We start from the raw sequence: 23,863 nt of genomic DNA on the forward strand, positions 1-23,863 counted from the left end.
GTAGGCCATTTGTGTTACTGACTGACTGAATCAACTTTGATCCTAATTTTGCCTTTTGTTTACCAATAAATGATACCATGTTTTATTGTTTATAGGACCCCCATTAGTCCCAGCTATTCTTCCTGGGGTCCGACATGTCTTGGTAGCTGGTGTCTGTCTAAAAAGTGCAGAGCATTCTATACCAGGTGCAGTCTTTGCATGATGTGTTTCTGGCAGATGACTGTAACTGGAGCACATGTGTGGTAGTAACCCAACCAGCAGAGGACAAGGAATTGCCTACCTAAGCACATTGTAAAGGTATACATATGGACCATGTGTGGAATAGGAGGAAAAGGTTTATTGATTTTAACTGATGTTTAAAATGCATGGGTAAGTATGAAATGATGAAACCTAAAGATAAACTGAGACTGAACTGATTACCCAAAGTAGTTATTTAATTAAGTTTGATGTCATTTTGGGGGATATTGAACATCGTATGACAATATACTAGGTCTACAAACTAGGTCTACTCACTATTTGCTTTATTCAATACAAATCCTGGCATTTCTATAAAAGCAAAAGATTACCTGACATGTTCTCATTTTTGAAAAAACATGTGACCTTTGAAACAGTCATAGTACATGTAAGGCAGATACATTTACATTTATTTTTAGAGCTGTCTATGTATAGCATACAGCTCAATGGCGACCACATGCCAAACTATGGAAATGTGCATGGGAGGTATAGGCTACATGTATTTGGGAAGAGGTTTCTGCTTCAAGTCCTAGTCTACTTGTGCTAGGATATGCCTAAACAATTAAGAATGAAGTCATATCTGACTGATTGTCAATTTTGTAACTTTCTCACAAGCCATCCTTTCATGCCGCGTAAACAAAATGAGTTAATGATTGAGATGGACGACGTGAACTAAGCTAGTCTCATCCCTATGTCGTTTTCCCTGTATATAATCTCCTACCTGTCACCCTGCGTGACGAGTACAGTAGGCTACGTTATTATGTAACAGGAGCGGTCTACAAAATGAACTTCGCCTCCTGCTACATAAAGTTATGTCATTCTGTCCACCACTTTCAGACTCACCCATATTAACTTCAGAACCAAGGGTTTGAGAAATGGGAGGGGACGGGGTGTGCTAACCCCCCTTTACCATGGGCGGTGACAAGTCACTCTTTCCTCAAACGTATTGGTCACAGATGGTATCACTCAGTGTTATTGGTCAGTAATTGGTTGTTCAATTCTTGCTTGTATTTCAATATTCTGCAGTATTAGCTTCGAACTCGATTCCTGAGCGGCTAGCTTTCAGCTGCTCCGTGGTGGAAGGTGCTCGTGGCGCACTTCTCTTTTTGTTGGGATTACAAGGCTGTGCAGACCTTCAAAAAGAGAAGTTATTTTCCTGCTCTCTAGGATTAGGAGCAGTAGCCATCTACTCAGGAGTGGGTAAATTACTTCCACGTTTTAGAGATGGCAGACACTGAACAAGTTTCCTCAACAACCCCCAACGAAGAACCAAAAGTTGAGGTGAGTCAGGGAATGGGGGATGTAAAAGAACCCGTCAACGAAGCAGAGGCAAAAGTTGTCGAGAAAGAAATTTCAGACATGGCTGAGGAGCCTATAGACACTCCACAGGAACCACCGATGGAGATTACGGACCTCTCCTCTATCCCTTCAGCACCCGAAGTGCCACCAGAAACAGCGCCGCAGGCGCCGGCGGCAGATTCAGTGACTAGCACCACAGAGGATGCCACGGAGCAACTGACAAAGGAGGCGGTGACTGAAAAAGCAGCCCCAACAGCGCCAGCACACACGGAGGAGATTGCAGCAGCTGAACCCGTCCCTAAAACAGAGGAAAAGGCACCCGAGGAAACAACGCCTAAAGTAGAGGAAAACCATACGCAAGAGCCCGAAGTGGAAGCGCCAGTGGCAGCACCAGTGGTTGAAGAACCAGTGGTAGTATCCGCACCGCCTGAACCCGTAGTATCCGCACCGCCTGAACCCGTAGTATCCGCACCGCCTGAACCCGCACCAGTGGTTGAAGAACCAGTGGTAGTATCCGCACCGCCTGAACCCGCACCAGTCGTAGTTGAAGAACCTGTCATTATAGCAGAGGAACCACCTAAAGTGGCAGCTCCAGTCGAAGAACCCATTGTTGTTGAACCCCCTAAAGTAGAAGAGCCAATTCCTGTACCCGAACCCACTAAAGTGGAAGCACCAGTCGAAGAGGTATTGCCTGCACTCACGGCACCATCCTGTAAGTATTCCAATATGATACTGCAATATTGTTCCTTTTATGGCCGAAAATGATGGGGTTCCCGATGTTAGCTAATGTTAGTGTCAATGTGGTAACATCATGTCTTTTCTCCTAAATTCACAACCAAATGTTGGCACTTCTATTTACGTTTTTGGCTATTTTGTTGTACTTTGACTATTCTAAATAACATCACATGCCATTATGAATTACATTTTTTAATGGCAGCAAATATTTATTGATGTATGATGCTGCTAACGTTACTTAGCTTGCTAGCAGAGCACTGCCCCGGCTGATCAGACATGGCAAGCCTAGCGTTATAACATAGCCTACATTGCCGCAAACATGTGTTAGGTAAATGTTTAGTCTATAATCGAACTCCTTTTCTCCTGAATTTATACGGAAAGTATTATTCTTGGGGTTATTACTCGGTTACCGGTGCTCATGATGACTTGCCATGAGCTCAAGGCATTAAAAATGATGATGCGGCCCACCTGTTTTCATTTGCCAACATCAGGAGGCGTCAATGCGCGGATGAAATAGCCATAGCAAAGCATAGGCGTAGCATGAGTGCTTGGCTGTGCTAAATCTGTCTGCATTTGTCACACAGGCAGTTAAAACGTTACAGTGTCTATAACTGAACTTCTAATTAAATCATAAAAAACACAAAATCAGATTTTGTATGTACGTGGGATGTGTGAAATGTTTGTTCTAACATTATGTCTCGACTTGATTTGGTCTCCTCCTTATAGCAGGCTAGCCAAGTTAGCTATTCGATGCTGAAACAAAGACATTACATGGGAAAGTGAAATACTACTTCACGTCCGAACTTTAGATATACATTGTAATATACAATTTAAATACCAACATCGTTGTTTCATAACCCTTTAGACGGATAGTGGATTGGATCTTGCTTGGATCTAGCGTTTTTGTTTGTTATTAAACACTGCTGAATTTGTGAGGCTTGGTCTGTAATGTTAATTGTAGTGGTGTTGATGATTTAGCCTAGATCTGTTACATTATTTTACTGTTGTGGTTTTCACTAAATTTGATCTAGTTTGGGTACAGTATAACCGAGTGAGATGTCCGGTCATGTTCCATTAATAACTTTATGCAAGGGGAAATCACGATGTCTAATTGAGGGCGGGGTTGATGATGACAAGTGAATCTGACAGACCGATATTGGCTAACAATGCAAGTCCTCCGAAGGCTGTGTCAGCTGTAGCTAACCTCCTAGGCCGAGGTGTATTTTGTGGGACAACAGATTGAGAGGGTGTGGTCAATGGAGCCCCATGATGAGATCATTGCCCAAAGAAAAATAATGGCTTGTGGCCTACAACTGTAGGCTTTACCAGTTGAAATAATAATAATAATACAAAAAAATACTAGTTGTAATGACATGAATTCTACATTTCCTAGGGTAGCATGACTGATTAATGCCCATGGTCATAAAATCGACTGTAGAATAAGAACGTAAAATGTAAGATTGAAGATGACTTAGAAAATGTTGCACATTTTCCACATGTCATTTACACTTCCTTAGGGCTGTGCTATGATGCAAGGCAACTGGCTAACCCAGGTAACTTTTGGAGTAACCACTGATGTCTGCTCTAAGCAGTTATTGTTTCTTAAGTGTTGTGTTATTTGAAGATCAACTGTTACTCCTGAAGTTACCTGAGTAAGTCCGTAACCTTCCCTCTTATTATACCCCTCTGGACCCTATGTTGCTTTCCTGTGTCTACTCTCTGTTTCACCAAGGGGTGGTGTAATAGCCTACATGTTGGCTTAAGGCTCAGAAATTCATTTGGACTCTGACCAAAATATGTATTTGCCACCCAGCAGGAAGCAGTACTTTGGTTTCAGATAAAACCAAATCCGATTTGGGAGATTATATGCTATAGGACCGATTTTATTTCTTCATAGCCTCTTTAGTTTCACAGATCGAGGTGTTTGTTTGTTTGTTTGTTTATTTATTTATTTATTCATTCATTTATTTTTAACATAGGCTACTATATTAAAAACCCATTTCTTCTCTTTGGTATGTGTTCAGAGCAGTACCCAGCAAAATATTCTGGCTTTGTGTTGAGGTTTTTGGATTTAGATTTTAAACTTTTTTCTCTTTTCCAAGTTGAATTTCATCTCATCATTTTTTTCGTTAGTTGGGATCACCGTATTTACCCTTTTTAGCGAAGAATAAGAAATATGGATTACATTAGACATTGTTTACTCTTACTGTTTACTACACCTGTATGTATTGATTTGGATATGAAAGGGCATCAAATACCTAATTCAATAATGTTAATGCAGAAGGAATTTAAATGGACTATTAACTAATGGAATTAAATTGGGTGGCTAATACATTGTATGTAATTGGGCCTATACTTTACTGGTTGCTTTACACTGATGACCTCTATGCTGAAACTGAAACTGTTCACCTTAACATATTTCTCCTCTTGAGTTTGTCCACTTTACTTTGAGCAAGGGCTCCCAATCCCATTCCATCTGCTCTTGCTTGGTTACAGTGGAGGACTGTAAATGCTGAAATCGTGTTCCTGTATTTCCTAATCTCATCTACCTCTTTCCACACTGTTCTCTTTCTGATTATCTGTCCCTTGCTGCTGTCGGCATTGTTTGTTTTTTTCCTTTCAGATGAACCTGCTCTTCCTGCCTTTGCTCCATCTCAGATTCTGATGCAATTCCCTGGAGGCAAGTTCCCTCTTTGCTTTCTGACTTGACTATATTTCACCACTTTTTGTTGTTTTGTCAGTCCTCTGATAATCTATGCGGATCTAACTAATGCATTTGAATCTGTTGTGCACGATTTCTTGTCAGAGAAAAATGTGAGTTTTGTCTTGCATTTTGAAAACTTATACGAGAGCAAAGTGTCTGATGAAATAGTAAATACAATGCAGTAATAGCATGCACTTCACGTGGCTTTGTTAGCTTTCCAGATAAGCTTATATTTTGATACAGAGTGAAAGGATGGCCTGTCAGAACTTTGTCTTTAACCTACTCTGATGGGAAACACCTCCTCTGCCTCTGTGAAGGCATATAGGCATGATGCTAAATGCATTTGAGTGTGGAGTATGTCTATATTAATCAATGAGATATTTACACACACACATACAAAAGACCAAGTGGTATGTCTACCTTAATATCCAGTTTTGGTCTTTCCTTCACTAACTGTTCTCACTCTCAGAAGATAATTTTAATTCACTCCAGGCACATTAGCAGCACTGAGCCTGATTGTGATTATAATCAGACAACTCTGAATGAAATGCAGGCAGAGCACTGCAGTTAGGGCTCAGTTTCTGAGGTTTAAAATATGATGCCTAGGACACCTAAGATGACTGTTGGCCTTGGTGCCTCCAGTGGATCCCCTCCATTCCCACTACCCATGTCCAATCCAGTTTACCCCCCTCCTGAACTATTTGATTTATGTTTTAAATGCCTCTAATCCAACAGAGAACTGGAGTTCTTCATTACTAGCTTCACAGGATAGTGCCAAGGTTTCAATGGATTCCGACAACAAGGACATGACGTCTGGGCGCTCTGGGTACGATCACGACCTGCTGGGAGGATCAGACGATGACCTTCCCTATGAGATGCAGAAGAATCCGTTTCAAGGCATTAACCTAGGGGATGGCATGAGCACTGGGCTTAGTCATTTTGAAGACGACCCAGTTGGAGGCAGAGCAGCCCAAATGTCTGAGAGTCCGACACCTGATTTAGTTCAATACGCACATGACGGAGAAATGCAAGATAGCTCTCCATTTCAGGATATAGAGAAAACCTATGATCCGGTTCCGACGGCACCAGAGCCGGCCATGCAACCTTTCAGTTCTTCGCTACAGTTCTCAACAGCTACCGCAGAGGACGAACAACCTGGCTTGCCCCCAGTTCTGCCCGACATTTTGAAGTCCTCACCTCTGAACCCAGACAAGATTGACTCTGGCTCCTCTGAAGGGAGTCCAGACCTCAGCCCGGTCCACAGACGAGTGACTGAATCACCAAACATCCCTATATCTTTGTCTGCCAACAATCCTTTCACTTTTGACTCCAAGATCTCACTCTTGAAGGAAATGGCTGAAGAAACAGAAGCCAAAGCGAAAGCGAGTTCCCCCGAAGAGGAGAAAGTCACTGAGCAGAGCTTTGGTGCCTTTGACCTTGTCAAGGAGACCAAGGACACTCATGACATTGAGCCCCCACAAGATGAGTATAAAGATTGGAACCCATCCAACCTGGTGTCTACTAAGGTAGCAGACAAGTTTGAGTGTCTAAACTTCCCTAGTGGGAAAGCTCGAGAAGATTCCGACTCTGAAAGTCCCTCAGCAGATTCTTTGTCCCCAGTTTTGGAAGCGATGGCTAAAAACCCAGCAATCTTCCAGGTAGAGAGTGACAAGGTGGTGCCTGAGGATAAAGAGGTAGTTGAGGCAGCGGAAGAAGTATCTGAACAGGAAGTCTCCTCTGAAGAGTTTGAGTTTGTCGAAAGACCACCCCGGGGAGCAATTGATGAGTTTTTGGAAACGCTGGATTCCACAAAGTTCTCAAAGACATCAGAATTCACTATGGACGAAGAACCAACCTCACATTTTAAGCAAGAAGACCACGTGACTGGGGTATCCTCAACATCCCAGGAAATGTCAGCCAATCAGAGCTCATACCTTCTTCTCACAGAGCCAGGAAAGTCTTCTCCTCAGAGGAGCAAGGCTGGCCTCGAACTAGCAGATGTCGAGGAGTCCCTCTTCCAAGCCCCTCCCTCTCAGTCCTACACAGGCCCAGCAAAGACAACTGCTGAGAAGACCAGTGTGAAGATGCCAAACCTTAATGTTGGATCAGGTAACTCCATGGGCCTTTGTAAAGCATTTCATCCCCCCCTGAAGACTCAGTTCACCCCTCTCCAAACTCATCCATCTTTTGTCCCATTCTGTTCTTCACATTTTCTGCTTTATGTTCTATGCATGTAACAGTCACCACTATGCAGTCATCAACACTGAATTTGTGTGAGCATGTGGTGTGTGTGTGTGTGTGTGTGTGTGTGTGTGTGCATGCAAATGCATGACTAACTTAAATGGCATATTTTTCTCTATCATCGTAAACTTTTATTTAGTAGCCATTATTTCATATCCTTATCTCATTTTGGTTTTTAGAGTCAACAGTTTATGTTGAAAGATCTGCAAACGTTGCAGTCTTGCTAGACACAAAGCCACATACATTTAATTGAATTATCTGTTCTAGTTTATTTGATCTGCATTTGTTTTTTTTATTGCACATTCAAGCCCTGTACTCCAGAAGAATGTGTGGGATGAAGGGTCAATGAAGTCTTTTAATGGTCAACTAAATGCAATTAAGTGCACTAGGTATTTTGTTAAGCATTATGCAGACAGTATGTTACTCACTCCCTGAAAAGCTGCCAGTTCTTCACTGCAAAAAGTGATATCTTACCAAGTGTTATAATCTTATGTTAAGATAAAAAAAAAAAATCTAGTTAGTATTGTTTTTAGTAATAAGATACTTACTTTGGGCCTTTTTGTAAGATTATGTGACTTAAAAACTTAATCTTCTTTAATTAAGACAAAATAAATACTTATTTTTAAGATAAATTTACTTAATCCATTGGCAGATAAATGTACTTATTTTTATTCCTTAATTTAAGAAGATTTTGACCTATTAAGTCAAATAATCTCATGTGAAAGTTCAAAGTAAGTATCTTTACTAAAAACAATACTAACTAGACTTTTTCTAGATGTTTTAATTCAAGAATATAACACTTGGTAAAATATCACTTTTTGCAGGGTTCTGCAGTTATTTTCATGGATCTGTCTAAGACATTTGCATTGTCTTGTACAGAGCGGTTTATCATTTTCATTCACTGTTTTCGTTATCAGTAGCAATATACCAGATATCATGTTGAAGAATCTACACTTAAGTGTGGTAATGGCTCCATGGGGAGTCGAATGTAATTGCCATCCGGAATTTTCTGTCCTGCATTGCAACACTGACTGAACCTATCAGTGAGATTGCCTTATCTATTTGACTGAAGATATATAGTCAGTGTATTGTTTGTTATAAAGGCTCAGGCTCAGCGTGTTTGGCAATACTAGTCCTTTCAGCCCGAATAGTAGCTATCTCATTTCAGCCCATCCCCAAAATGTGATCCTTGTACTGCCATTTATTTCAAATGGCACCAAACCTGATATGCTGTTGTAAGACTTTGACTCCACTCTGTGGTTTTTATTTCCACTGTCTACATGTGGGCGTTCAGTCTCAATTTTTTGAAGCGCAGATTCAATACACTTTTTTTAAAGCACAGATACTGACTAGGCATATTTAGTGGAAAGGCCCCCTAGTGGTACTGTATACCCCTCTGCCTCTGCACTGGGGGAAGTACTGCTGACTTGTAGCATGTGTGAATGTGTTGAGAACTGCTGGTAGACGAATAACGTGGAGATCGAATCCTTTAAGGAAAGAGCAGTTACGCAAGCTATCGTATAAGCTCTTATGAGATGCGTCTGTATGGCATCAGTGAATAGAACTTCAACCAGAATATTTGCTTACTCTCCATTATTAATAGAAGATCAGTTCACAGAACTCCAGAAAGAAAGATTCCATTCTGTGTTTGAGAGGAGCGTGAGGAGGAAGGAGAGGGTGACAATGGGGAGGTCTATACACTGTTTGTGTGTGACTGTAGTGGGGTAGAGAGACAAAGGGAGATGGTGTGTGTGTGTGTGTGTGCTGTGGAGGGAGAGGTTGGCAGTGGGGAAGTTTATAGTCGCTGCGTCAGTGCGTTAGTCGCTCGCCGAGCCAGCAGACAGTCAGCTGACCTCAGCCCTGCAGCCTGAGAGAGCGAGAGAGAGAGAGCAAAAGGGAGGGAGCGCTGCAATCGACTCACTTGTGGGAGCCTTCATTCCCCCCTCCTCCTCCTCCTCCTCCTCCTTGTTCCCTGTGCCCCACCCGCTGCTGCTGCAGCCAAGTGCTCCACACGCTGCCTGGGATGCCCAACTGATCCCTGCGGGTCGTCTTTCCAGATGGAAAACATGGAGAATACGGACAGCCAGCATGGATCTAACTGGAAAAGGGGTACAGTCATATTAGCCTTTGTCTCTATGGTGGAATTGTGCTAATAGTGAGAACTGTTTGAAGCTGATCCCTTGGCTTGGCTGCTGTTTTTGATATTGAGAGGCTGATATGTTTTCGCAAAGATCTTGGAATAGCCTGATAATGATGATGATTTGACAGTTTAATCAAACAAGTAATCGTGGGGTGTGTAACTGCTGTGTAGATTTTGTAGTCCATATGTCATTTTGAGTTTGGAATTGAACAGTAACATATTTTTTGCTGTCAGTACTGTTTACTGCTGTGCCTCCCAGGCAGGGAACCTTTGTACCTCATTCAGCAATGGCCTGGTCATAGAAGTCTGTACAAAGGTGCTCTGGTGCAGTCATTTGTGAAACTGATGTTCCCTATTCATTGAATTTGAGGTACTGATGAAGCAGTGGAATCCTTTGTGATGACACTTTAAAATGACACTCTTGGGTAGGCTAGGGTATCCGGTTCAGCCACTGCCTGACTTGACGGTGATGCTCTAAACTTTAGTGTGGTCCAGGCCAGCTGTTTTTAAAGTTTTATTATCCAACGTTGGTTTGATTTTAGATTGTACCGATGAAACGCTTTGCTTAGATTAACATAGTTTGTCCTTCTGAGTCTTCTGATCTTCATGAGTTATGACACAGTCCCCTGTTACAACATTTGGTAGTGTCTCAATTACAACACTGAAACAGAAAGGGCATTATGTGAAGGGTCAGCCATCAAGGCATCACATCACTTGGACTGTAAAATGTTACACTCCCAGTATATGGTGTATGACACACTCTGTCACCGTGTTATAAAACAAAGAATGTGTGTGTGGAAGTTCTGTGAGTTGTCACTGTTTGATATTCCATGGGAGACACATCTCATGTTTGCTTTTCACAAGTTTGAGAATGATTGTGAGAACTCTTGTGACATCAGGTAGGCAGTCAGCAGGACCATCTGGAACTGGCCAATCGGCCTGTCAGGATGACACGTGGCTTGACTGCACAACTTTTACAGTTTCTGTCCAAGAAACCTCTGACCCGGCATAACGACATGACTATGCATTTTCATGTTTGCCACATAGTCTTTAGAACAGAGGGATACCTTTTCATTCAGTAATATTAAGCCTGCATGATTTCCATATTTGACAGGTTTAGATGTTAGTGCAGTGTTGCATTGTAAGGGGAATCTGATGGGGCATATGCACAATTCTGGTGTGACCTTCTCCATCTTCTGTTGTATATCCAATTATGTAGGCCTAGTCTATCTTTTATAGAGGCAATTAAATCGATGATCGAATGTTCAGTCACATACAATTATCTGATTTGAATGCTGCTTGTGACCACATGTAGCCTATCTCCATCACATACATGACTAGCTGATAATTAATTTAGATGTGTAATAGGAAAACGTGTAAATAAGAAGGCACACAGGCCTACAATCTGTATCACCATAACGTGCCTGTTAGCGACACTGTCAGGACCACAAGCCATCCAGCAGGAAGTGCCTCCCTCTCCCGCTTGCTTAGCTGAGTAGCACAGAGAGAGTGCTGGTGCATGCTCGGAGGCGCAAGATGGATGCCAAGCGGGGTTAGTTCTGTCATTATCCCTGGTTTATCTGTGCAGGCTAGCAAATTCGTGTTTTCTCTTTCGGAGTGTGGTATTTTGTTATTCTATTTTCAGTTAAAAATGTGGAATTGGGTGATTGGTTATGATTAACATAGTGTTTATTTAGTGGTGCGATTAACGCCCGTCCGAATGTAGCACCGTTAGCTGTCTACTACAGTGTAGCTACATGGACTTTGCTAATATGATCGGTGGACTGAGCCAGTGATGTCAATTGTGGATTTCGCCTGCCATATTTACTGCCAGTCGTATCGTTTGCGTCATTATAAAGATAAATGTTCGCTGTAGGATGGCTAGTTTGAACGAACGTGTAATAGGATGAGATCAGAACGCTTCACAATGTGTGGGCTATTTTTAGATCCTCCAGATGATGGTTCATGCTTACCTTATGTACAGACACGTTCGGAATGACCAAGTAGCCGTAGTCAGTTATTGAATGCTAATGCATACATTATTAAAAATACCGGAGACCAAAGTCTACAAGGACACTGCAACCGAAAGGCATGCATTGCGACGTGGTCATGAGCGCGTATGTTAGCCGTCTATATATGGAGAAAATGTGCCTCAATGTGAAGCTTGGGTAGAGGCGTTTATGGGCTTGAGTCATTTGTATAGAACTGGCATGGTAAATCAATTAGAAGTTCTAATCTATTGCGTTCAATTCTGAAACGTATCAGGAGTTGGGTCTCTCACAACTACGTTATGGCCGTGAGACAGGTTCTGCTGGACCATCCGCGAATTGGATAAAAGGGGTTAATGCCTGTATATAAATTCCCTCTTTGAGCTATGTTTTTTTATTTTAGAAAGCTTTTTCATTGCTGCTGAAGGGAATTCTGAACACGCACCAATTTTGAACATGCCATAATATTTTTAAACGACCAGGTTCAGCAGTCGGAATGTCTCTAATCTAATTCTAGACTGACCTGTCAGGAATTGGTACTGAAACTCGAACATGGGGGGATCCCTAGCCCCTAACTGTCTGTAAACCCTAACCCAAGCCCACCTCGTCACTTTGCTCAAAGTAACTGTAGGCTATCTAAAAAGCCGCTAATCGGTGTGTGCGCTTTGCACGAGTTTATATGACTGCGCAGGCTGAAATCGAGTATTGTAGGGATTAACCCTCCGGGTCTGTGTTCTATTCTGGTAGTGTACACTTCAGTGCGTGCTATTCAAGCACCGTGTCTTGGCTGTCAGCTGACTAGGACATCAAGGATTACCTTTGACTGTTGTGACAAGTGCTGAGCTGTAGTCGTAGTGTACAACTAGTGGAATTTCTCATAGGACAATAACTTTATTAGACACATGATCTAATAACCTAGTTTTGTTGTGTAGATGGGTTACCCCGGTGGCTCAGACATTTGTAATATCTGGTCAGGTGTCAACAAGGCCCTGACCAGTGACCACACCAGTTTAGCTGACTGAAACCAATGGTGAAATTGTACTTACATTGGTACATTATACTCCTACCGAATCCCTTCTGAAGGTTTTACATGCAGTTGTTTACTCTGTTTCAAAGAAAATGCAGATCGGTGTCATTTAAAACTGATGCCATCAGCACAGCCATTGGCAGTGCTACCTACCCTCCCCTGTCTCCTCTGCCACCCATCCTTTTCTGTGATTGGTTAATTCGTTTTTGGTGATTCAGAAATGGGCTGGAATAGAAGGATCACCAGACAGGTCTACAGAGTAAAGTGAAATGTGCTCACTGATTCGTCTGGGTTCACCTAGGCAATGACTTGGCATGATTAAGGGACAAATTCATAGTGACTTTATTTATTATTCATTTATCTTTCATATATTTTGTTTTACTCAGATTGGCAAAATGATATGATGTGTGTTTTTTTTTGTCTTCCAATTTTTTCCACCTTTTACATTTCATTCATTCCATCAGCACAACCTTAGTTCCAAGGCTCTCTTTTTGATGTAAATTTTGAGTTTGAATGTTATTTTGATGCATTAAATTCATTTCTCAGTGTTCTCTGAGGGGCCACACAGTAAAAGCCTGTGCTCTTTACTGTGACTCTTTGGTGCAGAGGCCTCATGTTGCACTTTCACACACATCTGACTGACCCTTCCTCTTCCTCCTCCTCTGGCCTGCAGTGGTCGACCTCCTGTACTGGCGCGATGTCAAGACCACGGGCGTGGTGTTTGGGGCGAACCTGCTGCTTCTGTTCTCCCTGACTATGTGCAGCATCATCAGCGTTCTCTCTTACGTGGCCCTGGCCCTCCTTTCGGTCACCATCACCTTCAGGATATACAAGGGCATCCTCCAGGCCATCCAGAAATCCGACGAGGGGCACCCATTCAAGTAAGTACACTTTGACTGTACTTATAATGTCTGCACTCTCCTTCTCTAGTAATAGGATTGATTGGTGCATTGATTCCTCCCTAAGGTCTCCTCAGCATTGTACGTTGAATGTTATGCTAGTTAACATCTGCTAAATGAATAAATGTAAGTAAGTGGCAGTCACACTCAGATTAGCTTTTCAACTATCACTTGTTGCATCAATAGTTGAGATTAGTTTAACTTTGGCGAAATGTTGTTGTGAGACAGTGGTTATTATGGCTGTACAAGTGTCACTGAATTTCATGAACATTCCATGGTCTCCCGTGGCTACCAGCTGCCAGTCCCTTTTTGTCTGATTGGGCCTTTGTTTTGCAGTAGCACTTGGTGACCACAAGCATGTAGACATTCATGCTCTGATTTTCTATATGGTTTTGATGAGCGGAGCTGGAGTCCGAGCTTTCAGCAGGAATTTGTTGGTGTGGTGTTGTATGTATTGAACTCTGTTGCCAAAGGAAACACCAAGCTAGCCTGATAGCTTATCCATTTCCTGGCAATTGTGCTGAGCCTCACTTTGCCTTGTAGCTGGCCTGGCTGGTCATTAAGATCAAATTAGCTGGGTTTAGCCTGGAGGGAAAGTGATTGGTGCTCAGTCATGACTAAGCCGTTTAGTCCCTCTTAAAGGAGTTTTCTTAGGGAATCAATGAAAAAGAAAAGAAAATCTTCCCATTAACAAACCAGCCCAACTACAATTTGATCAAAGATTTTGTGTAAGCAAGTCTGCTTTTGTTAATATATGTAACTATATATGTGACATATATGTAATCCAGGCACTGCAGAGGGGTGTGAAACCGGTTTTATGGAAATCTCTACAAATCCCCTTTTTTAAGGCTCCAACTGATCATGGCATAAATGTCCATCTAGGACTTGGTATGTGTAATGCAAAGAAACCAACACACGAACGACCACAAATAAGAGTTCAAATTTAATTTTCATTTGATTATCATTTGTGGGACCAGCGAAATGGTCCGCCCATTAAAAGCAGAGACTGCCATGTCGTGGTTATAGGGCTTTGCACATTATAATCCCCTGGCTAAAAGCCCTGTTTTGTTTGGCAGACTGTACCTGGATAAGGAATTGGCATTGTCTGAGGAGATGGCTCACAAGTACAGCGATGTGGCTTTGGCCCGCATCAATTCCATCATCATCGAACTGCGACGACTCTTCCTGGTTGAAGACCTGGTGGATTCACTTAAGGTGAGCCTTGTCATGTACAGTGTGTCCCTGTTGATGAAGTTACTGAGATCTTTCACCAAAAACACCTGTTATCAAAAGTCAGGATGTAGTGGTGAGTGTGGTGAGTAAGCAAGGAGGGGGGTTGACATTTCGTTCATTTTTCTCTTTGCCTAGAAGAGTGACTTTTGTAATGCAAGCTGAAAGTGAGTTTTTGTATTACACAAATTGTATTATTCCAGGATAAATCTGACCTTGTTCTCTATATACATGTCTCTCTCTGTTTGTACTTGAGACTTGAGACCTTTAAGAAGCGTCTGTGTGTTGAGAAGTTTTTTTCCCTGGACGGTACTCCTGTGCCTCCAATGTAAAGCCGTGCGAGGAGCACGTGATGAGTGGGGTTTGGCCTTATAGAAAGGCACAGCTGCTCAGGTCACATACCTATCAACACCTCCAGCACGGAGCCAAACACTGTCTCCGGATTGGGCCCCTGCAGGCAGTAGGCAAGGGTCTGTCACCAGGCCAAAGCACCCTCTGGTAGGAATAGAAGAGCCAATGGCAGAGACCCCTGTACCAAGCTGTGTGAACATTGGCTGGTGTTGTAAGGAATACTGTGAGGAATATTATTTTCAGTGGTTCCTGAACGTGATGCCACGTGTGTAACTAAAAAAATATATATAAAAAATTAACAAAAATGACCCGTCCTGCACAGGACATGTCTTTGATATTTGATGGTTATGGTTGGTTTTAAATATTTAATTCAGATTCATGTGAAGTATTTAATGTTGTGTTTGTTTCTTTTGTAGTTTGCTGTGTTTATGTGGATTCTGACCTACATTGGTGCCTTGTTCAATGGACTTACCCTCCTCATCTTGGGTAAGTGCCGTCTAAAAACTGCATTTTTACTGTGGTTGCAGGCCTTAAAAGGGCTGGTGTTCAAACAGTGGAACTATTTTTACCTGGAAGTTCCCACTGCTATTGCCGGCAGTAACATGTAATTCATAGTCTGCCCAAGCCTTATGCAAAGCTAATATTTTGACTGGGAATAATTTTATGTTTATGGAGTGATAGTCTTATTATTTTCTTCGCTGCTTTCTTTCAGGTCTGATTGCAGTGTTCAGTTGTCCAATTGTCTATGAAAAGCACCAGGTAAGCCAAAAAAGGATATTGTCTGTAGTTAAACCACCTCAGAGCGATTCTCAAATGAAAGGGATTTCTCTTGGTTCATACTGTACCCTCTACAGTGCATGCAAATATGAACATGTGCCCACACTTGCAAACTGATACTAAGGTTTCCTGTCAGTCCATTGTGTAAAGAAGAAATATGATATAATGTATTTTGGTCCGTTGATAATTAGTCTTTATTACCTTTCTTGTAGACCAACTGATTGCCTACATCATGCTGTTTTTGCTTGTGTTATCAGTGTGGTAATACGTTTTGAATCTGTTTTTTTCAGACACAAATTGATCATTACTTGGCCATGGTTAACAACCAGGTTAAAGACATTGTTGGAAAGTAAGTATGCCTGTTTTATCGCCATATTGAAAACCACTTTTACCTGTGAAAAGCATTGTGTCCGTCCACTTTTCCAAGTAGTTAGAGCTATATTCATGTGGCTGATTTCAGGGACCATATAGAAAGAACACTGAGAGAATTCAAATACTGATTATGCATGTGCTCTATCCATGTTCCTCTTTGTAAAGAAGTATGTATGTGAGTGTATTGATGTGACCTTGTGGTATCTGGTGTTCCAGGGTCCAGGCAAAGGTGCCTGGTCTTAAGAAGAAGGCAGAGTGAAGTGTGGAGAGCTGATGTCAGCTCTTCTGAGACTGTGTGAGGGTCTGGCGAAGAACGGGGGAATCTGAAGCCCTCCTCATCACTTGTTCTTTCAAAAGTGTTTTCCACTGCAAAGAAATTCCCAATGACCTGTGGAAAATAATAATAATAATAAAAAACCAGGATTCACTCGTTTTATTTTTATCACTAGCTCGTCAGTGTAGCCATTTGTAAATGAAATGACATCAAATTTCTTATTTATCGGAAGAAAAACAATGAATAAACGATACACTGGTTTGATGAAATCGAGTCCTTGCTCATTGAAAAGGAGTGTATTTCACTTTAAACTGTCCTGAAGTGTGTGAGCTGGTTCTTTTTTGTAGTGTCTTTCACGGGTTAGGAAGTTATTACTTTTTTCATCTTTTTTAAGAGGAAGGGTTGAATGGTACCATGATGACAAAAATTGAGCATCTGTCCATATATTACTTTTTGGTATGGTTTAGTGATATTGTGATTTTACTGTTTTATTGATTGACTGTATAGTGGTTTTACTGGGTCAGACGTGCACTATGCTGTACACCTGGAGACAACCATTTAGCAAAAAAAAATGGAAATGACTAAATGGCAAACAGAGTTTGAAATGTGTCAACCTACCTAATCCTTTTGATGGCTGAGCTCAAAGTGAGGACAGACTCTTTGTGCTACAGTATATGCTATGATGCAGTTAAGTTAAGAGCTAGCTAGGGCTTCATGGGACAAGCCTGAGTTGTTGTGGCACTGTCTGGAACTTGAGTCCACCTCAAATACTTCAGCAAGTTGTCTCCAGTCTTCTACTGACATCTGAAAGTGATGAGTCATGTCTGCCCCAGTGACACCAACTGTAGAGGTTCACAAAAGCTTCTAGGTCTTGATTGTGGCTCTTGTGTTTCTCTAGCCACACCAAGCTGCTCCATACCAATTCATGCTTCAGTATCTCTAGAAACCTTTTAGACCTTTGCGAGATAAAAAAGTGCATCGACTAAGCCATCGTTTCACCTCATTGCAGCTACCTAGTTAAACTCAAGACGAAACACGTTTACAGACATTGACTTTAATTTACAATAACTATATATGCTGTCTTTCTGTGGACCCAGTATCTAAAGCTGCAGAATAATGTAACTTGGAAACTTCAAGCATTGTTTGTTATGCAAGTAACGTTATTAATTGTGAATGATTCTTCATACAGTTGTTATGAACTCTAATGAGAATTGTCTGTGGAATGCATTGTGAACTGTAAACAAGTATCAATAAAGCTTCTAGAAGAATGTTTTTTTTTCTGCCTGTGTTCTTTAGATCAGGTGAGCTTTTGGCTGTTCAGTGAATCACTGGGCACTGTTTACTTGTCCTTCTCTGTCTATATAGTTGAAACCAGAAGTTTACATACCCTTAGCATACACATGCTAAAGTTGACTAAAACAATAAAAAAATTATCTTTTGGAAATTGATCTTAATGCCTTAATTAAACAAATGAGGAAAAATCCAACCTTTGAGGACATTAATTTTCTTTGTTAAAGAATAATGTATTGTAAATAAATGTTTTTCCTTAAAATAAAGGTGCTCATAAGTATACTGTGCATACCCTATGTTAAATTCCCTATAGAGGCAGACAGATTTTTATTTGTAAGATCTCTTAAGTCCTCTTTTTAGTCAACTTTAGCATGTGTATGCTAAGGGTATGTAAACTTCTGGTTTCAACTGTATGTCTATATGTGACCATCAAAATGAATTTTAAAATTATAACAGTTGCTTTTAAAAAATATAGTCTTCAGCTAGGCTTTGCGACTTGCATTGATTTGTTCTGGAAGTCTCAAACTCAGTATTTTGGGGGGTCTTGAGCACATTCAAATAACCACCCAACAAGATGAATGTTCATTGTCCACATTCTGGTCTTATTTATTAAGTTCATATATAGCACATTTAGACACAGATCACACATTCATGATTTCATGAGATTTGGTATAAAAAGCAAAACCATGATTGTCATTCATTCAGTGAAATCCAGCTTCATTCATTTCACATCTGTACGGTTTAAAAATAAAGTCATGCACAGAGCAATTTTCTGTCAATGTACAGTATGATACAAACAATTTTGAACACCAATCAAACTGATCAAGTAAAAAAATGCAGAACATCCATATTCAATACAGACTCACATAACAATATTGACATAATATTGCTGCCACACTTAGAGCTAAACATTACAGTGAGAAAGATGTACTGGCTAAAGACATAAAGGCAACGCTGAGAATTGAACAGGTGGACTATGATAAATTAAGACCTGGACTCCATAGCACTACACTGCCACAAGGACAGATGCATTTTTGTCACATCAGAACGTTACTCTTCGAAGTTCGTATGTTAACCTGCCTTTGGTTGCGACCTATGAATTCAGTTAAGAAACCCCTTTTCTGAATTAAGACTGCATAGCCAACTTTGGTGTTATAAGTGCCCTCAACTGTCTGCTTATTCCAGAATAAACTGTCCAAAGGATTCTCTGAAGGACCAAACCCTTATCCAGGAAGCGTTAGACATTTTTGTTTACCGCATGGTAGAATGCCTACACACGTTTCAGGACCAATAGAGTGTGGTTTGGGCACATCATACAAGGAATTCTGTGAATTCAGTCTGCATCTAAATGTTTTTATAAAACCATCAAAACATTTTGTTTCACACTCATAATTTTGAATCAAGTAAGACAGGAGCCAAAACAATTACCTTCCTACATACAGAGTATGCAACACTTCACTTGATTTATGCATTTTAAAGCCCACACAATACAATGTCAGCTATATCCAACACAGATATTTCAAGTTTGGACACATGCTCCATGAGAATAACTAGGGATTGCAAGTGCAGGGCTTCAAATGCATAGCTGTCTAGAGATTGATTACAATTACAGTTGTTCACAATTTTTGACACACAAAGACGCACTTTCTTTGACGGAAAGAAAATTTCACGAGGTCTTAATCCTACCATTAACCTAATGCTTCATTCTCTCTCACTCATTCACCAGCAGCACTCGTGTGTTATAACCAGAGATTACAGCAGAATAGAAAAGTCCATATTTCTAGTGGTGATTCTAAATGCATAAAACTCCTGTTTCATTACAGAAACAGATTTTGTGGGGTATTTTCAAATCTGATTTGAGCCGTGTGTTTGTTATTGTGATGACTTGAGTGTGTCACTAGAAGGCAAAAAATTATTTAATTTGAAGGAAATATGGTTTTGGGTGAGGTGTCTGTTATCAGAGTTTGCTATTTGTACACATAGTTGTTTTGGTTTTGATTTGTGTTTACAGTATAGGAAAAATAATGCACAATTTAAGGAAAGTAGTGTTTGGGGATTGTGAAAAACTGTAAGAGAATCAACTGACCCTTTAGCACCTTAAGTTTACAAAACCAAGAAACCTTGATTTATGAAAACAAAGAATGAAAATATTCATAAAGGCACTTACATTTCATGATAAGAAAAAAAATATTTGCACAACAATGAAACTAACATTATAAATGCTTTGATTAAAAAAAAAAGCAAGCATCTGTAATGGCAACCCTTTCCCTTTAATATTCCTAATGTAAAACAGGTTATGTAAACATATATTTCTCATTATTTCTCTGGATGCCCCACTGAATCACCATAGGAAATGGAGCATTTTGTAGAATCCTTCAACAATCTGTAATTTAATTTAATAATCACAAACAACAACAAAAAAATATTGCACCTCTGAACCAACCCCTACTACCCTACTCAGAACCTGTCATCACCTGACCTTCCTTCCACGTCTGTCAGGTTGGTGATTCTTTTGCAGCATGTCAAGCCAGACACTTGAGGTTTAGGAAACGAACGAGGTGCCTGTGTCACAGGCATTTCCATACAAACACACTGCAAGAGAATAACAACAATTCCACATGTCATTTCATAAACTAGTGATTTTATCTTAACCACAATGTGTTATATTGCTTGTGTTATGCTTGCTTCATATTATGTTACAGTTTTGTCCTCCCTCTAGCCAAAATTACAAAACATTTAAAACATGCAGTAAAAGCAAATTGTGCCTTCAAACAACACATCTTGTAGTCAAATCACTGTGTGATTTTAACAGAGTTTCAGCCTTCATTTTTGCTATGGCTGTGCCATTTCTTTCTGGTATCAGAAAAACTGTGAAAAGACTAAATGTATTGAATAAAAATGAATTGTATTAATTCCTCCCAAGATGTAACGGTCATTGACATGTAAGATTTACAGTAAGCACCCAGACAAGACAAATTTCATTTTTCATTGAAATATTCCTAGAGTTAACACCTTTTGTACTGTTTTCTTTAGCAAATAGGCAACACAGTACTTTCTCTAAGACCTACAGTAAGCACCCAGACAAGACAACTTGTAATTTTTCATTGAAATATTCCTAGAGTTAACACCTTTTGTACTGTTTTCTTTAGCAAATAGGCAACACAGTACTTTCTCTAAGACCTACAGTAAGCACCCAGACAAGACAACTTGTAATTTTTCATTGAAATATTCCTAGAGTTAACACCTTTTGTACTGTTTTCTTTAGCAAATAGGCAACACAGTACTTTTTCTAAATGTGCCTTAGATCCATACTTGCAAATAGCAACACAGACCAGACATGGCATCTCTTATGGATAATGAATGATTGCAAGGAATCTGTACCACCTGTGAGAGAATTAGCACAGGGAAACCATTAAAGTTTGGGGCTTTTAACTGTTAACTGTTTTGCAAAAGGGTGTGAGAAATGTGTGAACCCAATGAAAATTGGTGAGCACATTTGCAATAGATGACTTCTGCTGTGCAAAGAAGGTGTAAATGAAAACCAAGTGGATCCCAGTTTCTTTAGCATAATTTTCCAACTATTAGCCACGGTTTATACATTGATTTTGCTAAATTTCTTCAGCTATGCGTTTAATACTTGGGGGCAGATAATATGGTATTATATGTTTTTTTTTTTTTTTTTTACTTGCATAAAACACTGTCCTGCGGTTTATACACAATGCGGCTAATACACAGGAAATTACTGTAAGCAGAAAACTGTAGTTAATGCATTCTATGGTTGGTACCTGCAGTCGTCGCCTCCAGTGCTGATCACGTGTTTATCGTCGTAGGAGAAACGAATGTTGGTCACGTGAGCCGAGTGACCAAAGTAGCGCTTGTGTTTGGCCTGCAGAGAGAGAGAGAATGATACCGGGGAGGTGAGAGGAAGAGATAATGAGAGAGAGAGAATGATAGAGAAAGAATGAGAGAGAGAAAGAATGAGACCGGGAAGGTGAGAGGAAGAGAGAGAAAGGGAGAGAGAGAAAGAATGAGAGAGAGAGGGGAGGTGAGAGATAGAGAGAGAGGAGAAAGAATGAGAGAGGGGAGGTGAGAGATGGATAGAGGGAGAGAGAGAAAAAGAGAAAAGAAAGAGAGAGGGGAGGTAAGAGAGAGAGAAGGAAAAGAGAACAAATGAGACGTCTTGTGTACAGTATAAACTACAAAACAGTAACACCAGATCCCCTGTTCAGCATCAGCTCTTGCTTTAACATACAAATTTGTCTGGGCATGGGAAATCGAAGAGCTTGACCAGGCCGAAGTCATCCCCAGTGACAATGTTGAGGCCAGCATGTGAGACGCAGGCACAGTTGACATCCGCCTTATCTGCATTTCTTGGCCAAATTCCCAGAACTTCATCCCCGAGGATGCTGCGCAGAGAGAGAGAGAGAGGGAGCGAGAGAGAGAAACCAGAGAAACCATACATTTTGTTTCCAAGGCATAACAGCATGACAACATCCACAAACAGAGCGAAGACGTTAAATAGTGTCCTATCTCTATTTCATTTATGGTCTATTGTAGTCTACTGTAATGAAAAAGTTACCACTCATCAGTCACCCTTGTCACAAATGCTTATTCTACCATTATTCTAGCAAGTAAAACCGCTTGCACAAAATACTCAAAAACAACATGATGGTAGTTAAAGGTATACTATGCAGGTTTAGGTATTTTTGGCAAGTTTAGAGATCCCTCTAGAGTCACGATGTATTTATATGTTACTCTGCTATTGTAAATAGCAAACTTCCCTGTACACAATGCAAATGCTTTTGTAGTGGAGGTGAAGGATTAACAACAGGCAAAAACTATCTCCAAAGAGCTATATCTACTAAGGCAATGTTTTAGATTCTCGTGAGTTTTGGCGGGGTGCCACTCTTGGAAGTTGCATGGCAGGTTTTTTCGGTAGGGACTCGCTAGGTGAACGATTTGCCTATTACAAGTTCGTTTACCATCAAATTGGCTTCATAAAGGTGAAAATCTTGCATAGTGTGCCTTTAAGAACTAATAAGCTCTGTAGATAGGGCAAGTCTATAGAAAAGTGTCACTGTTATCAGTTATCAGTGTGGACTGCAGATGGCAGCACCTGGTCCAGCTGGCCCATGTGATTCTGTCGGTGACAGCCTGGTCCTGCACAATCTTCCCTGATGGCACCTCGTGCACCTGTCGCTTGTAAGCTCCTGTTGACACCTGCAGACATGAGATAGCAACCAGGATTTGCTCAAAATGTACCATTTACTGAACCCAAAGACACTGGATTTGTACACAACATTAAAAAAAAAAAAACAAGCAAACAAAAAACGTGTTTCCTATTGTTGTAATTTGTTTGTAATAAAACGACTTCATTGAGACCAATGACTTAAAAAACAGATTCTGCTTAACTGACCATGTAGCCCAGCGTAACACTTGGGATAGTCTGATCAATGACTGTAGAAACAGTCATGGTCAGTTAAGCAGAAACTGTTTCTACAAACATTGATCATCAGACTATCCCGACTGTTACGACGGACTCCATAACACTCCTCATAACACAGAAGACACAGAAGATCCTGGCTCCTTGTGTCCTCCCCCCTCATTAGTCTTCAGCACTGACAGCAGCACCATTCTGCCCCCCCCCCCCCCAACCCGTAAAAAGGATACCTATTTCCACCCAGGCCCCCGGGCGCGGACACGGGTTAAATGTGGCTCTCTGAGTCACCCCCAAACCCTCTGTTCCACACTGCTCCGCTATGCAGCTGACATCAGACACCACCCTCCTGATTCGCTTCCCACACAGAAAGGGCCGAAAAGCACAACAACCAGGACACGACCACTCACAGGATACCAACCTTTGGCAAGAATGCCTCTCTTGGGAGTGTGTTAAATAAATTGCAGAAAGACTAATCCGGACTCTGTGTAGGGGTTATTGTGTATAGATGGAAGTGGGCTATAAATAACCGAGGCTTACCATATATGTATCCCACTAAATATAGTTCCAGTTCTCCTTGTGTTTTTATGCTGGATTTTTACTGTTTATACAAAGATTATTTTAGGTCATACAATACATGTTTCCTTAATTATTACTCATAAAATGCAACCATTGCCTGAGTAGACATGGGCGATAGATTTATATCATATTAAATCTCACACACACTCACACTCACACTCACACACACACAAACACAAACACAAACACACACACACACACACACACACACACACACACACACACACACACACACACACAAACACACACACACACACACACACACACACATATGTACAAAGTATTT

The 23,863-nt window shown here is 40.9% G+C and overlaps 2 protein-coding genes across 6 annotated transcripts in view; one reads left to right on the forward strand and one right to left on the reverse strand.

The window, feature by feature from the left end:
* The first annotated feature begins 1,262 nt into the window (after positions 1-1,262).
* rtn4b (reticulon 4b) lies at positions 1,263-17,539 on the forward strand. Of its 5 annotated transcripts, XM_076285433.1 has the most exons (8): positions 1,263-2,245; positions 4,892-4,948; positions 13,042-13,249; positions 14,344-14,482; positions 15,265-15,334; positions 15,561-15,607; positions 15,916-15,974; positions 16,214-17,539. In XM_076285433.1, the coding sequence occupies exons 1-8, from the start codon at positions 1,459-1,461 to the stop codon at positions 16,254-16,256; spliced, it is 1,410 nt and encodes a 469-aa protein (XP_076141548.1). In that variant the 5' UTR covers positions 1,263-1,458; the 3' UTR covers positions 16,257-17,539. The 5 variants fall into 5 exon arrangements, with proteins under 5 accessions (XP_076141548.1, XP_076141549.1, XP_076141547.1 ...); XM_076285434.1 differs by lacking the exon at positions 4,892-4,948 and having other exon boundaries at positions 1,265-2,245; XM_076285432.1 differs by lacking the exons at positions 1,263-2,245; positions 4,892-4,948 and adding an exon at positions 5,692-7,081.
* Positions 17,540-18,156: 617 nt separating this feature from the next.
* Positions 18,157-23,863, reverse strand: part of LOC143124117 (echinoderm microtubule-associated protein-like 6) — a 77,203-nt gene continuing 71,496 nt past the window's right edge. Inside the window, exons 38-41 of the mRNA XM_076285430.1 lie at positions 22,678-22,781; positions 21,814-21,967; positions 21,347-21,447; positions 18,157-20,153 (exon numbers count right to left, since the gene is read on the reverse strand). Of these exons, the coding sequence (XP_076141545.1) occupies positions 20,129-20,153; positions 21,347-21,447; positions 21,814-21,967; positions 22,678-22,781 (384 nt within the window). The 3' untranslated portion in view covers positions 18,157-20,128. The remainder of the gene's footprint in view (positions 20,154-21,346; positions 21,448-21,813; positions 21,968-22,677; positions 22,782-23,863) is intronic.

This window comes from Alosa pseudoharengus, unplaced genomic scaffold, assembly GCF_046254945.1.
Source record: "Alosa pseudoharengus isolate Yale_2024_CS ecotype anadromous, Long Island Sound unplaced genomic scaffold, YU_APseudo_1.1 YU_APseudo_1.1_scf_15, whole genome shotgun sequence".
NCBI classification, from domain to species: domain Eukaryota; kingdom Metazoa; phylum Chordata; class Actinopteri; order Clupeiformes; family Clupeidae; genus Alosa; species Alosa pseudoharengus.

Bases quoted from the DNA above. Each gene is read 5' to 3' on its own strand.
- rtn4b (XM_076285432.1), top strand. From the start codon at position 5,758: ATGGATTCCGACAACAAGGACATGACGTCTGGGCGCTCTGGGTACGAT. The intron at 13,250-14,343 runs GTAAGTACACTT...TTTGTTTGGCAG, and splicing joins GACGAGGGGCACCCATTCAA to ACTGTACCTGGATAAGGAAT. The intron at 15,335-15,560 runs GTAAGTGCCGTC...GCTTTCTTTCAG, and splicing joins ACTTACCCTCCTCATCTTGG to GTCTGATTGCAGTGTTCAGT.